A 14,102-nucleotide genomic window follows, 5' to 3' on the forward strand; every position below is an offset into this window, starting at 1 on the left:
CTTACACTCTGGCATTTTAGATTTTTTTATTGTTTGTTTTAAAGTCTGATTTGTTAGAGCAAAGATAGTGTAAGTATTTGTGGTAATTGCAAGATTTTTTCCTTTGATCTATTAGTATTTCCAATATTTGCTTCATATTTCAATACATGAAACTAAGAGTTGTATTTCCTTATATAGTGAAGAGATGTAGTCTCTACTGTTAGTTTCTAACATTAAGAAATATGTAGTAATGAAGAATCATTTTAATTTTATAATTGTGTTATTACATTTGACACATTGCTTTTCAATATTTTTTCTTTAACTTGTATTTGCCTCAAGGTAAGAGCAGAAAATTTGAAAAAGGAAAAGGAAATGCTTAAATTGTCAGAAGTTCGTCTTTCTCAGCAAAGAGAATCTTTGTTGGCTGAACAAAGAGGGCAAAACTTGCTGCTAACTAATCTGCAAACAATTCAGGTAACCAAATAAAAAAGGACATGTAGAAAAATTAAGTTATATTTGAACAATTTTGACATTGTATTTTCTCAGGTTTCTTAATGAGAAAATTCATGTCATTTTTGTCATGCATTATGATCATTGAATTTGAAGTTTATTAAGACGTCAATATTCTAAATAAAACATTTAAAGAAAACTGACTGAAGCCATGCAATTGGCAGTTTTAATCCTCAGGTCTATATTCAGAGTCCTGTACAGTTTAATTGCGTACAAGATTTAATCTTTGGTTTATAGTCTTTAAAACTTCAAGAAATCTGAATGGCCATTGGTAATATGGTTTTTATTTTCCCTATTAAATAGATGTTTTAGTATGGATAATGTCAAATACCTTCTTGGTAAATGTTTTAGATATTAACCTCTTCATGTAGAAATGAGTTGTATTCCCATAATTTTCTATTGCCTTTGGGTTTTCTTTTTGGTGGGGGGGGGGGGTTACTTTTTTCTTAAGTATAACAAAAATCTTTTTTTACCTTAGGGAATATTGGAACGATCTGAAACAGAAACCAAACAAAGGCTTAGTAGCCAGATAGAAAAACTGGAACATGAGATATCCCATCTAAAGAAGAAGTTGGAAAATGAGGTGGAACAAAGGCATACACTTACTAGAAATCTAGATGTGAGTCTGTGTTCTGAATTTCTGTAGAATGTTTATGTTTAAAAATTAAGCTGGTGTGTAGATAAACTGTCATCTCATGTTGAAGCATAGTTTTGAAGAGATCTCTTACAGACTCGTAAGTTTGTCTTGCCTTTTTGTATGCTTAGTAATTTTTGATTGGGTTTTATCCTATTGGGTGCTGGATATTTCTGTATTTCTATAAATCTTGAACTTTGTTCTGGAATGCAGTAAAGTTCATTGAAAATAGTTTGATTCTATTGAATATATTTTTTACGATTTATTAGGCAGGCCCAAAGCAGTGCTCAGTTTAGAACTAATTATTCACTGCTACCAAGCCAGTATCTTCCTGACTACTAGTCCCAGTGCCCAGTGAATTAAGAGCTTTTGCAGTCAGGCTGCTGGAAACAGGCATTATTTATTCCTAATAACTCTCTCTGAGCACCAGAGAGTCTTCATTCAGTCTCTTTGGGTGATTCTTTACCCTGTCTAGGGTAATTTCATAGGCATGCACTGATCACAATTTTGCTGAATATTCAAGAGGGATCCTGTGCAAATCACAGTACTCAGTGCAGCTCTCTTCTCTCTGATTGTCTTATGAATTCAAACTAGCCTTCTTCTACTCTCAGTTCTATGTTCTCAATTCAGGAATCCTGTGGGCCTCATTTCCCTTTCCCTATGCCTTAGCCTGCACACTCTTAAATCAATAAGTTGGGAAATTGTAGGGTTCACCTCTTTTGTTTCCTAACTCAGGTATCACAGTTGTTCTAATGTGTTTTGTCTGGGGTTTTTTGGTTGGTGTTTGTTTTTTTGATTTTGGTTGTTTCAGATGGGGAGGTAAATCTCATCTCTGTTACCCTGTTTTAGCCAGAGTGTTAAAGTTCTGTAAAAAGATAACTTGAACCTCTAGTTACTTAAGAACTTAAAGGTAAATGTTTGTAGGGTTAATGTATTTTTTCTTATAGGTTCAACTTTTAGATACAAAGAGACAGCTGGATACTGAGACTAATCTTCATCTTAACACAAAAGAACTGTTAAAAAATGCTCAAAAGGAAATTGCTACATTGAAACAGCACCTTAGTAATGTGGAAGTCCAGCTTGCTTCTCAGTCCTCACAGAGAACTGGTAAAGGTAAATAATTAAGTAGGCTGATAAAAAGTACCTCTTTAGGTTTATAACATATCCTGTAGATAAATAGCCTATTCTTTGTGGATACTAGCAAAAGATTTAAAAAACAAAAAACCTTTATTGTTCCTATAGTAAAGCTCAGTTTTCCACTTAAATTAATAAATTTGCAGACTTGGAAGATTCGGAATAGTTGTACATATGGCAGCTGACCAAGATATGCTCTTAGTTTTCCAATTATTGAAACCATTTTACTGATACTTTAAGAATGTTTCTCTTGTGGAGGGTTAATACTTGAATTTTTAACTCTCCCTTTCGAGATGAGGTTACTTGTTGAATTTGTAATGATATGGCTCACTTACAGAAATAATTGATTGGCTTGGTCTCTTTTAGAGCAACATTTCTAATTTTTGCTCATTGATAGCCACAGGTAAAAGATTTGTCTCATTAGGTTTTGCTTCTCTTTGTCAATACATTATTTCAAATGCAAAGCCATTGTGTCCAGATTTTCTACATGGTTTTATTTCTTAATAGAAGAGAAATTTAAAACATAAGTATATATGTGTATATGTGATATATATAGTATATATATATAATTATCCAATACTTCTTTCTTGTTATCATATGGTATGAAAACATTCTTTCTAATCTGCAATTTCTTCCTTTTCCATGAATTTTAGAATGAAAATTGCACTAAATGATTAAGGTGTAGTGTTTTGGAATAAACAACGTTTAAATAAATTAAGAATGGTAATTTCTTCAAGTAACTGTCTCAGTTTAGTGGAAATATTTTGTATTCTCTTTTTAAGTATCTTTTTTTAAAAAAAATATTTGTAACAGCAAAGTTCTTTTGAAGAAATAACATACTAACAGTAACCTGGTTTTATTTTGGTATTCAGTATGGGTTGAAATATACTTTTTAGGTAGTTAACTACTTATTTCAGCCTTAATCCTAACTTCACAGTCAGGATTGATAACAGTCATCTCTAATATCTTTTAACGTGTTCATTTTAAGAAAGCTGTTAAATCTTTTAGGTCAGCCTAGCAACAAAGAAGATGTGGATGACCTTCTGAGTCAGCTAAGGCAGGCAGAAGAGCAGGTGAATGACTTGAAGGAAAGACTCAAAACAAGCACTAGTAATGTGGAACAGTATCGTGCAATGGTTACTAGTTTGGAAGAGTCCCTCAACAAGGAAAAACAGGTATATACAATTTTGAAATCGGTTTGCGTGCACTTACTAACTTTTTTTTTTAAGTTAGGTTGTTGCTATGTGTAAGACACTGTGTAAAAGTATGGATTTGACTGACATTGCACTTACCTCTTAAGAGTGCTTGAGTCTAATAAGCCAAATAAAACAAACAAAAAGATCACACAAAATTTGTGCAACATGGAAAGTGTATTGCTGTAGAAAAGGTATAGATGAAATGTTGATGTGAGTGGGAGGTAGGTGAGATTATTTGTCTTTTGAGTATGCATAACTCCACAGGAGAGAAGGCATTTGTGTCCAGCCTTGAAAGAAAGCATCATTTGGATAGTTAAAGGTAGGAAGTTATTCCACGTAGAAGGCACCATCAGCCAAGATAAAAAGGCTAGTTAGTGTGTTGCATTTATGAAGTGAAATAGTGAGGAATATAATTATAAACGTAGTCAGGAGCCAAATGTGAAAGGTTTTCAAGTCATACTAAATTATACGTTGTAAGATTATTGAGGCATTGATTTTTTTCCAACATGTCATAACCAGAATTTGCTTTAACTAGAAAGATTAATGTAATAGATTGGAGGGTACAAAGTTTGTTTTGGAGGCTATAGCAATAGACTAGGGCCACAGTTTTAAAAGATCCTTTCGTGGCTGGCATCATGAAAATCAAAATATGTGGGGAGAAAAACCCCTTTCAGTGGTAGAATGGACAGATTTGGCAAGTGGATATGAAGAATGAGGGGAAAATGAAAATTGGAAATTTCACTTCAAAAAAGAAAAATGGCCAGTAAACAGGTAGAGAGGTAAATTATGCATAGTTTTAAGTGATGTTTTTGAACTCTTGAATCAGCATTTGATGGATTTTTTTAAAAAAAATACGAGGCAAACATTAATTTTAGTATTTTTTAAATTTAGTTTAGATTTGGGGAAAGTAACTGTATAATTTTAAATATGTATATTCTTTGTATCTTATTGTTTGGTTGATGGCAAAGGTGACAGAAGAAGTACATAAGAATATTGAAGTTCGCTTAAAAGAGTCAGCTGAGTTTCAGACACAGCTGGAAAAGAAGTTAATGGAAGTAGAGAAGGAAAAACAGGAACTTCAGGATGACAAGAGAAGAGCCATAGAGAGCATGGAACAACAGGTAAATTAAGTTTTTACCATATCAATCACTTTTTCTATGGTAAGAATTTAAATTCTTTTAATTAGCTCATCAGCTACTATTCAGTTCATCTCAACAGATATTGAATGAACACATACCCAACAATTTTAGTTTTATGTTTTACTCTGTACATCTGCACATGTTTCCTTTTGGATATTTAAGACTACTTTATGGTACTAGGTATCAGTGCTGCTTTTTAGAAGCCTCTGCCTAAAAATTGACTTTTGCAGATAGTAATGTGGGGTCAACATAGACCTGCAAAATTTGTCCAGTAGATTATATCAGGTTATGACTATTTTAAATTTAGTAAGAAGTCTTTGGGCTACTTGTATTTTGAAAAATCTATCTTCAGTATTTTTAAAGTAAGTTTGCAATTAACTCTGGTTTTAATCTTGTTCTTCTGATTTAGTTATCTGAGTTAAAGAAAACACTCAATAGTGTTCAGAATGAAGTACAAGAAGCTCTTCAGAGAGCAGGCACAGCTTTGAGTAATGAGCAGCAAGCCAGACGGGACTGTCAGGAACAAGTAAGTGTCACTCTTAGAGCCAGTTATCGAGAAGTGAGCTTTGATCTTAGGGAACAGTTCTTGGAGTATATTAATGCATTTTGGGGATTGGTGAATCTTACAAAAATGCAGGTTTATTTCCACTCTTGTGGAACTTGGAATAACATCAGTTGAAAAGTATATATGAAGGCTAAAAGTAAACACAGGTTTCCCCTGCTGTCCAAAAGTAGAAAGTTCCTATGAAGCCGTGTGTAAACTGCAATGTCATGAAGTGAAGAAACAATTAGCTTAGGACACATCTTGCTAATGGAAGCACAAAATAAATTGAGATAAAGCATAGATGCTCACAGACACAATTCAAAGCTCTGACAGCTTGATATTGAGATTCTGAGTGTAGTTCTCAGGGAGGGAGCTTGGCGGTGCCTCTCTTGCTACTCGGGGTGCGCACAGCCTCTATAATGGCTCCTGCAAAACAAACGCTGAACACTTTTCACTTTTCTCCTTTTTTTGTAAAAGCAAAAATGCTCTTTGGATTTCTTTTGGTTAGCAAAAACAGACGCTAATGTAGGTTTTTCATAAAAGCAAAGTGGCATAAAGCAAACTTTCAAAAAGTAGGAGATACCTGTAGAGCAATATCCATTAACAAAACAAAGTTGATAAATGGGAAAAATATAGAAAAATAGGAGTAGGAGATTACATGTGTACTTGCTTTCACTTGCAAACATTCTTTTTTTTTTTTTTTTTTTTTTTTTTTTTTGTGGTATGTGGGCCTCTCACTGTTGTGGCCTCTCCCGTTATGGAGCACAGGCTCCAGACACGCAGACTCAGCGGCCATGGCTCACGGGCCCAGCCACTGCGCGTCACGTGGGATCTTCCCAGACCGGGGCACGAACCCGTGTCCCCTGCATCGGCAGGCGGACTCTCAACCACTGCGCCACCAGGGAAGGCCTGCAAACATTCTTTCATTATTGTAGTCCTTCACTAATTCTGGTTGTAAAGCTGTACTACAGACACGATAGAGATACTTTTCTCAACAAAATAATTTTAATACCTTTTTAATGTATTACTGAGCTTACACAGATTTCTATACACCACTGTTTATAAGCTTTAAAAGTACAAAACCACATTATTTAAGTATACATACAGCATGCACACACACATATATGTGATACTGCTTTTTATGAACAAGAAATGGTAAAACAATTCAGGAAAATGGGAATTATTGAAATGGTAGAATGGGAAGGAAAGACATGTAAGGATATTGGAAACATTCTCATTTTTATGTTTGGTGGTATATTAATAGCCATTTGTTGGGTTACTATTCTTTATTGCTTACATATTGCTTATATACATAACATGTATATATATCAGGATTACTTTAAAAATGGAATACAGGGGAAAGTGCTTCAAATTGAAGATAAATTAGACAAAAATGAATTGTCTTTGGCTTATTGCCAAACAGCATAATATTGGAAATTAGAATCAAATAATGTATCCATTTTTCAGTACTCAAATAGATTATTTTCATTTACCTTCATTCACTTTGTGTATATATATGTATTTTATGTAACTCAGTTATATTTAGTCTTTTTTTCATAAAGGCTGTTCCGAGTTACTATATCATCTTCTTAAGTTTCATTTTGAACAGATGTTTAATATTTCATTAAATAGATAGTGTGATTTTTTTTTTTAATTTTTTAACATCTTTATTGGAATATAATTGCTTTACAATGGTGTGTTAGTTTCTGCTTTATAACAAAGTGAATCAGTTATACATATACATATGTCCCCATATCTCTTCCCTCTTGCGTCTCCCTCCCTCCCACCCTCCCTATCCCACCCCTCTAGGTGGTCACAAAGCACCGAGCTTATCTCCCTGTGCTGTGTGGCTGCTTCCCACTACAGTGTGATTTTTAATCATTCTCCTATTTTGGTACATTTAGAAATTGTCTTCACTTTTATTACTTTAAATAATACAATGTGCATCTTTTCAAAGATTAGCTTTATGGGTTTTTAATCATCTATGTCGATGGGGAAATAATTCCTTTCAGGCTAAAATAGCTGTGGAAGCTCAGAATAAGTATGAGAGAGAATTGATGCTACATGCTGCTGATGTTGAAGCTCTACAAGCTGCCAAAGAACAGGTTTCCAAAATGGTGTCAGTGCGTCAGCACTTGGAAGAAACAACCCAGAAAGCAGAATCACAGTTGTTGGAATGTAAAGCATCTTGGGAGGAAAGAGAGAGAATGTTGAAGGTATTATTGTACATCATAATCATATTGTACATCAGAATGTTTAGAGAATTGAAAGTTTTTTTTTAATGTACATTGGAAAATCTGGTATTATGATAGACTCTTGGATTATAGGATGAAGTTTCCAAGAGTGTGTCTCGCTGTGAAGATCTAGAAAAACAAAACAGATTACTTCATGATCAGATTGAAAAATTAAGTGACAAAATCGTCGCCTCTATGAAGGAAGGTGTACAAGGTCCATTGAATGTATCTCTCAGTGAAGAAGGAAAATCTCAAGAACAAATTTTGGAAATTCTCAGGTAAATCCAATATATTCTTAATGCTTTTTACTTCTGTGGTTAACAACAATTATGAAGTTTACACTATAAATGTATAAATTAGACAAGTGGGAGTTACAGGATATTTAGGCGTAAAGCTCATTTTGTCTCTTATTAGTCAACAAAGCCACTATCACCCAATTAGTGATCACTTTTGACATTTAGACATATGCCAATTTAAATAAATTAGTTCAAGTTGAATCTAATAGTAAGAACTTGAGTGGGTTCTTTAGAAAATTAATTGCCTTTCGGATTATTTTAAAGATAGAAGCCACTGTCTGTAATAAAATATATCCCCCATTATTTTTTAATGAAAGCATTTTGTAAAAATAGTTTTTAAAGTGAATGATTTTTGTCATCTTAAAAATTATCCAAGTTTTGAAATGTTATGTTGTTGGCATTTTTCTATTCAAATAAAATACATATTCTTGTAGATTTATACGACGAGAAAAAGAAATTGCTGAAACTAGGTTTGAAGTGGCTCAGGTTGAGAGCCTGCGCTATCGACAAAGGGTTGAACTTTTAGAAAGAGAGCTGCAGGAACTGCAGGATAGTCTAAATGCTGAAAGGGAGAAAGTTCAGGTATGTATCCTAAGCTTTAAGAAAGCACTTGTTAAATCAAGAGATGAGCTCATTTCAGTTTCTAATAACATAAAATTTAGTTTGAAATAAGCATTCTTTTTAAACGTGTAAATTCGTTAAACATTAGTAAACACTGGCACAATACAGTGGTGAGAGACTAATGGTAACCAGACTGACTGGTTTCAAATTCTAGCTTCACACCGTGAGATGTGTGCCTTGGATATATTGTTTAACTTCCTTGCTCTTAAACTTCCTTGTCTGTAATATTGGAGTGATAATAATAGTGAGGATTGAGTTAGTGCACATGAAGCGTTTAGAATCATGTCTGGTACACAGTGAGTGCTTAATAAATTTCAGTTATCTTAATTTATTACTGTAGTTTTCATTATAGATTGATAGTCATTTTAGAAAAAAAGGTAGGTTGAAACTGCTACAGAATATTCCTTTCTCATCAGAGGTGCAAAATGTAGTCAAAACAATTGACCAAAGGAGAATAAAAGATGCTTAGTGAATATGTGATCACAACATAAGCTTATTAACTCCTAGTCCACACTACCACCCAAAGGCTTACTATTGCATAACAACTCTACATCTGGAAGGAAGGAAATTAAGACCTTGAATCATTTATCTTCTTTTAACTGATAGTTGGAATGCCTGCTAGAGATAAACCATTGAAACAGGGGAAAGTGAATAATTGAACAATTAGATTTATTGGATTTACATTTTCAGAGAGAAATTTAAAATTCCAGAGTTATATCCTATTGAGAAAACAACCCAAATTCAAACATTTCTCATTACGGAAATAATAAACAGACCCTGTAATTCAATGGAGTTAACACTTGGAGGAAAAGAGCAGAATTGGGGTTTCTAACAAAGATTGTATATTCTCTCAGTCTCTTCTGCTTTCTTTGCTGTTCCTTTGGGCTGCAGAAAGGCAAATAATACTAGTAGAAAATGCCCAGCTCAACAAACTCTTACATATAGTCAGAGGAGAGTCAAGAAGTCACATACATTATATCAAAACTAATAGAATGTCTACCAAAGATGAACAGTGTAGCACGGCAGTCATGAACCATAGATTTTAAAATGGTGAAGGAATAAAGTAACATGTGCAAAAGATGGATAATTATACTCAATGAGAACAGAAGAAAAGGTCTTCACAAATTAACAAATATTCAGTAAAATTTCTCAGAACCAAAGTGATGAAACAACTGAGTGAAATATAAAAGAGTTTCTGAAAAGGGGAAAAAACTGAGGATCAAAATAACATTGTTTTAGAACTATTTTAATTCAGTGTAGCAAGAAAAAGAATAGATACAGAAAGATCTGGATTGATGTTCTTACCTAATGTAAATACTATTTGTCAGCAGGATTTGTAGTATCTTTTTACTTTCATCTTTTAATTTCTAGTATTTGTTTAAACTCTGTAATTAGCATAATTACAGAAAAACATGTAAGACTTCTAAGAATTTGTTTAAAAGTTGACATTTAAATCCTTTTTACTTTTGTAGGAAAGATTAGAACTGGTAGGAAAAGGTAGGTCTTAATCTATTGTTATATGTTGCTGTATACATGTTTGAAATCTTTAGGTAACTGCAAAAACAATGGCCCAGCATGAGGAACTGATGAAGAAAACCGAAACAATGAATGTAGTTATGGAGACCAATAAGATGCTGAGGGAAGAAAAGGAAAGGCTAGAACAGGATCTACAACAGATGCAAGCCAAGGTTTGTAACTTACTAATGAAGAGAAGAGGCACATTATTTTTAAGAGTATTTTAAATAAACTCACATCAGGTATTAAAAAAAATACTGGAACTATTTTCAGGTGAGGAAACTGGAGTTAGATATTTTACCCTTACAAGAAGCAAATGCTGAGCTGAGTGAGAAAAGCGGTATGTTGCAAGCAGAGAAGAAGTTATTAGAAGAAGATGTCAAACGTTGGAAAGCACGTAACCAGGTAAGTGCAGTTAAACCCATTCCAAAATATGGAAACATGTTGATTTAAAATAATAGGGTAAAATTTAAGGGGATAAAAATGTTTGATGAGCTAGTGGAAAGTATTATGCGTTGATCAGTAAAAGTCTAACATGTAACCTCTACATACGTGATAGGCATTAAACTTATAACTCAGTTTTTAAAGTTTTGGTTACGTTTTGTATATTTTTAAAAACAGCTAATTTATTTACTTGTATTCCAAATTTAGGCTTTTGCTTTATCTCTAAAATGCTTTGGTATGTGATAAATGGATTTATGTAGCTTACTGAATCACTTTAAGAAGACTTGTTCACTGACTGGTACCTTTTTAGGAGGGACAAAACCATATAGCATAGTATGGTTAGAAACGCCAGCTCTAATAAATGAATTTAGTAAAGTAGCAGGATACAAAATTAATGCACAGAAATATCTTGCATTCCTATACCCTAATGATGAAAACTCTGAAACAGAAATTAAGGAAACACTCCCATATAACACTGCAACAAAAAGACTAAAATACCTAGGAATAAACCTACCTAAGGAGACAAAAGATCTGTATGCAGAAAACTATAAGACACCGATGAAAGAAATTAAAGATGATACAGATGGAGAGATATATCATGTTCTTGGACTGGAAGAATCAACACTGTGAAAATAACAATACCACCCAAAGCTATCTACAGGTTCAATGCAATCCCTATCAAACTACCAATGGCATTTTTCACAGAACTAGAACAAAAAATTTCACAATTTGTTTGGAAATACAAAAGACCCCGAATAGCCAAAGAAATCTTGAGAAAGAAAAACAGAGCTGGAGCAATCAGGCTCTGTGACTTCAGACTATACTACAAAGCTACAGTAATCAAGACAGTGTAGTACTGGCACAAAAACAGAAGTATAGATCAATGGAACAGGATAGAAATCCCAGAGATAAACCCATGCACATATGGTCACCTTATTTTTGATAAAGGAGGCAAGAATATACAATGGAGTAAAGACAGTCTCTTCAATAAGTAGTGCTGGGAAAACTGGACAGCTACATGTAAAAGAATGAAATTAGAACACTCCCTAACACCATACACAAAAATAAACTCAAAATGGATTAAAGACCTAAATATAAGGCCAGACACTATGAAACTCTTAGAGAAAAATATAGGAAGAACACTCTATGACATAAATCACAGCAAGATCCTTTTTGACCCACCTCCTAGAGAAATGGAAATAAAAACAAAAATAAACAAATGGGACCTAATGAAACTTCAAAGCTTTTGCACAGCAAAGGAAACCATAAACAAGACAAAAAGACAACCCTCAGAATGGAAGAAAATATTTGCAAACGAAGCAACTGACAAAGGATTAATCTCCAAAATATACAAGCAGCTCATGCAGCTCAATTATCAAAAAATAACAACCTAATCCAAAACTGGGCAGAATACCTAAATAGACATTTCTCCAAAGAAGATATACTGATTGCCAACCAACACATGAAAGGATGCTCAACATCTCTAATCATTAGAGAAATGCAAATCAAAACTACAATGAGGTATCACCTCACACCAGTCAGAATGGCCATCATCAAAAAACCTACAAACAATAAGTGCTGGAGAGGGTGTGGAGAAAAGGGAACCCTCTTGCACTGTTGGTGGGAATGTATATTGATACAGCCACTATGGAAAACAGCATGGAGATTCCTTAAAAAACTAAAAATAGAACTACCATACGACCCAGCAATCCCACTACTGGGCATATACCCTGAGAAAACCATAATTCAAAAAGAGTCATGTACCACAATATTCATTGCAGCTCTGTTTACAATAGCCAGGACATGGAAGAAACCTAAGTGTCCATCGACAGATGAATAGATAAAGATGTGGCACATGTATACAATGGAATATTACTCAGCCATATAAAGAAACGAAATTGAGTTATTTGTAGTGAGGCAGATGGACCTAGAGTCTGTCACACAGAGTGAAGTAAGTCAGAAAGAGAAAAACAAATGCCGTATGCTAGCTAACACATATAAATGGTTCTGAAGAACCTAAGGGCAGGACAGAAATAAAGACGCAGACATAGAGAATGGACTTGAGGAAACAAGAAGGGGGAAGGGTAAGCTGGGACGAAGTGAGAGAGTGGCTTTGACATATATACACTACTAAATGCAAAATCATTAGCTAGTGGGAAGCAGCTGCATAGCACAGGGAGATCAGCTTGGTGCTTTGTGATCACCTAGAGGGGTGGGATAGGGAGGGTGGGAGGGAGATGCAAGAGGGAGGAGATATGGGGATGTATGTGTATGTATAGCTGATTCACTTTGTTTTAAAGCAGAAACTAACACACCATTGTAAAGCAATTATACTTCAATAAAGATGTTAAAAAAAAAAAAAATGCTAGCTCTATATTCAAACAAAAGATTGGGAATTGGCCTTACCACATACTAGTTACTTGATTTGTGAAAATGAGGACATTAATCTTTCTGAGCCAATTTTCCTTATTTGTGAAAATGAGGACATTATACCCCTCTTCATGTTACAAAAATTAAACAATAAATGAAGCAGTTCACACAGCACCTAGCACCTGGAAAATGCTCTAGGGAACTACTCATATCTGAAGAGGACTATAGAATATTAGAGCGCATTTATTCTTTTTTTTTAATCAAACAAGCAGTCTGAAAAATCAAGAAAGGATAATCTGCCCAAATCTAGATACATTCCTGTTAAATTATGATGCCTTCTTTCCTAGTTAATGGAATCAATTATTTACGATTATTTTCATATTTTTGTTTAGATTGTAATACATTATGACATTTTTTCCCTTGTATGTGTCACTTTAATGAAATTAGGTATTTAATATTAATATTAAAAACTTGTAGATTCTTTGGATCCCTTTTTTGGCTCCATTGTAACGATTCTGAAATGTTCCTTTGCAGCTATGAAAAATAATAGTGAATGACATTTATTTTATTTTCCCCTTCCATTTTGGCTAAACATCTTAGCTAAACAAAGGAACTAAAGCTTTGATCTTATTTTCTTGTAGTTTGGTGCTTGATCACTATATATGCAAGTAGCAAATGTAAACACAAATACTCTGATACTTTGTTATAGCACATTAGTTTCATAAAACCTATAAAACCATATTATGCATTTTTGCTGTTGTAGCATCTAGTGAGTCAACAGAAAGATCCAGATACAGAAGAGTATCGGAAGCTCCTTTCTGAAAAGGAAGTTCATGCTAAGCGTATTCAACAATTGACTGAAGAAACTGGAAGACTTAAAGCTGAAATTGCAAGGTATATGGAAGAAACCTTAAGTTGTATACAATTCTTGAAATCTTAAAGAAGTTTGTTTCTATTCTTTATGTGACCCCCTAAGTGCTTCCTGATTTTTTAAAGAATGGAAAGTGCTGGAGCCCTTACATGTGGCTTTCCTTTTATTACTTTATAGAGCAAAGCAAGCAGTAATTTAGTTTTATGCCTTCATATATGCATTATTTCTCAATATTTTATTACTTTTTTAAAAACTACATAGTTGGTATGAATCTAAAGCAAACTTTTTAAAATAGTCAGTGACTTTTGCAAGTAGATTTATCTTTTATTTTTTTGGGTTAACATATATCCATGAATCTATTTTGAAAGTTTTTAATAAAGAAAGTTTTTAAATGAACTTATAGTGAAATATTGGCTTTTAAAGATAAATGTAATATTAAAATTAATGTTTCTGGTTTACCTCTTTTAAGCTTCAATGTCCTTTGTCCCTGTCATAGCCCCTATTTATGTGATACTTGATAAGCTTACAAATTTTTGTCATATTTATTCTCTTATTTTTTTCATAACAGTAGTCTGGCATTTTAAATAGGAGAGATATTACTTAATTTTAAAGATG

General features: G+C 33.6%; 1 protein-coding gene across 3 annotated transcripts in view; it reads left to right on the top strand.

Annotated features, from left to right (window-relative positions):
* TPR (translocated promoter region, nuclear basket protein) overlaps positions 1 to 14,102 on the top strand; it is a 65,284-nt gene that overhangs the window by 25,413 nt on the left and 25,769 nt on the right. For all 3 annotated transcript variants that reach the window (XM_027082997.1, XM_027082995.1, XM_027082996.1), the window contains 12 exons: positions 319 to 453; positions 968 to 1,108; positions 2,071 to 2,236; positions 3,266 to 3,432; positions 4,422 to 4,574; positions 5,002 to 5,118; positions 7,149 to 7,352; positions 7,464 to 7,648; positions 8,101 to 8,248; positions 9,838 to 9,975; positions 10,076 to 10,207; positions 13,380 to 13,510. In XM_027082997.1, coding sequence (XP_026938798.1) covers positions 319 to 453; positions 968 to 1,108; positions 2,071 to 2,236; positions 3,266 to 3,432; positions 4,422 to 4,574; positions 5,002 to 5,118; positions 7,149 to 7,352; positions 7,464 to 7,648; positions 8,101 to 8,248; positions 9,838 to 9,975; positions 10,076 to 10,207; positions 13,380 to 13,510 — 1,817 coding nt within the window. The remainder of the gene's footprint in view (positions 1 to 318; positions 454 to 967; positions 1,109 to 2,070; positions 2,237 to 3,265; positions 3,433 to 4,421; positions 4,575 to 5,001; positions 5,119 to 7,148; positions 7,353 to 7,463; positions 7,649 to 8,100; positions 8,249 to 9,837; positions 9,976 to 10,075; positions 10,208 to 13,379; positions 13,511 to 14,102) is intronic.

The sequence above is a fragment of the Aethalodelphis obliquidens genome, unplaced genomic scaffold (assembly GCF_003676395.1).
Source record: "Aethalodelphis obliquidens isolate GAN/ISIS:26980383/991018 unplaced genomic scaffold, ASM367639v1 scaffold48, whole genome shotgun sequence".
Lineage (NCBI taxonomy): Eukaryota > Metazoa > Chordata > Mammalia > Artiodactyla > Delphinidae > Aethalodelphis > Aethalodelphis obliquidens.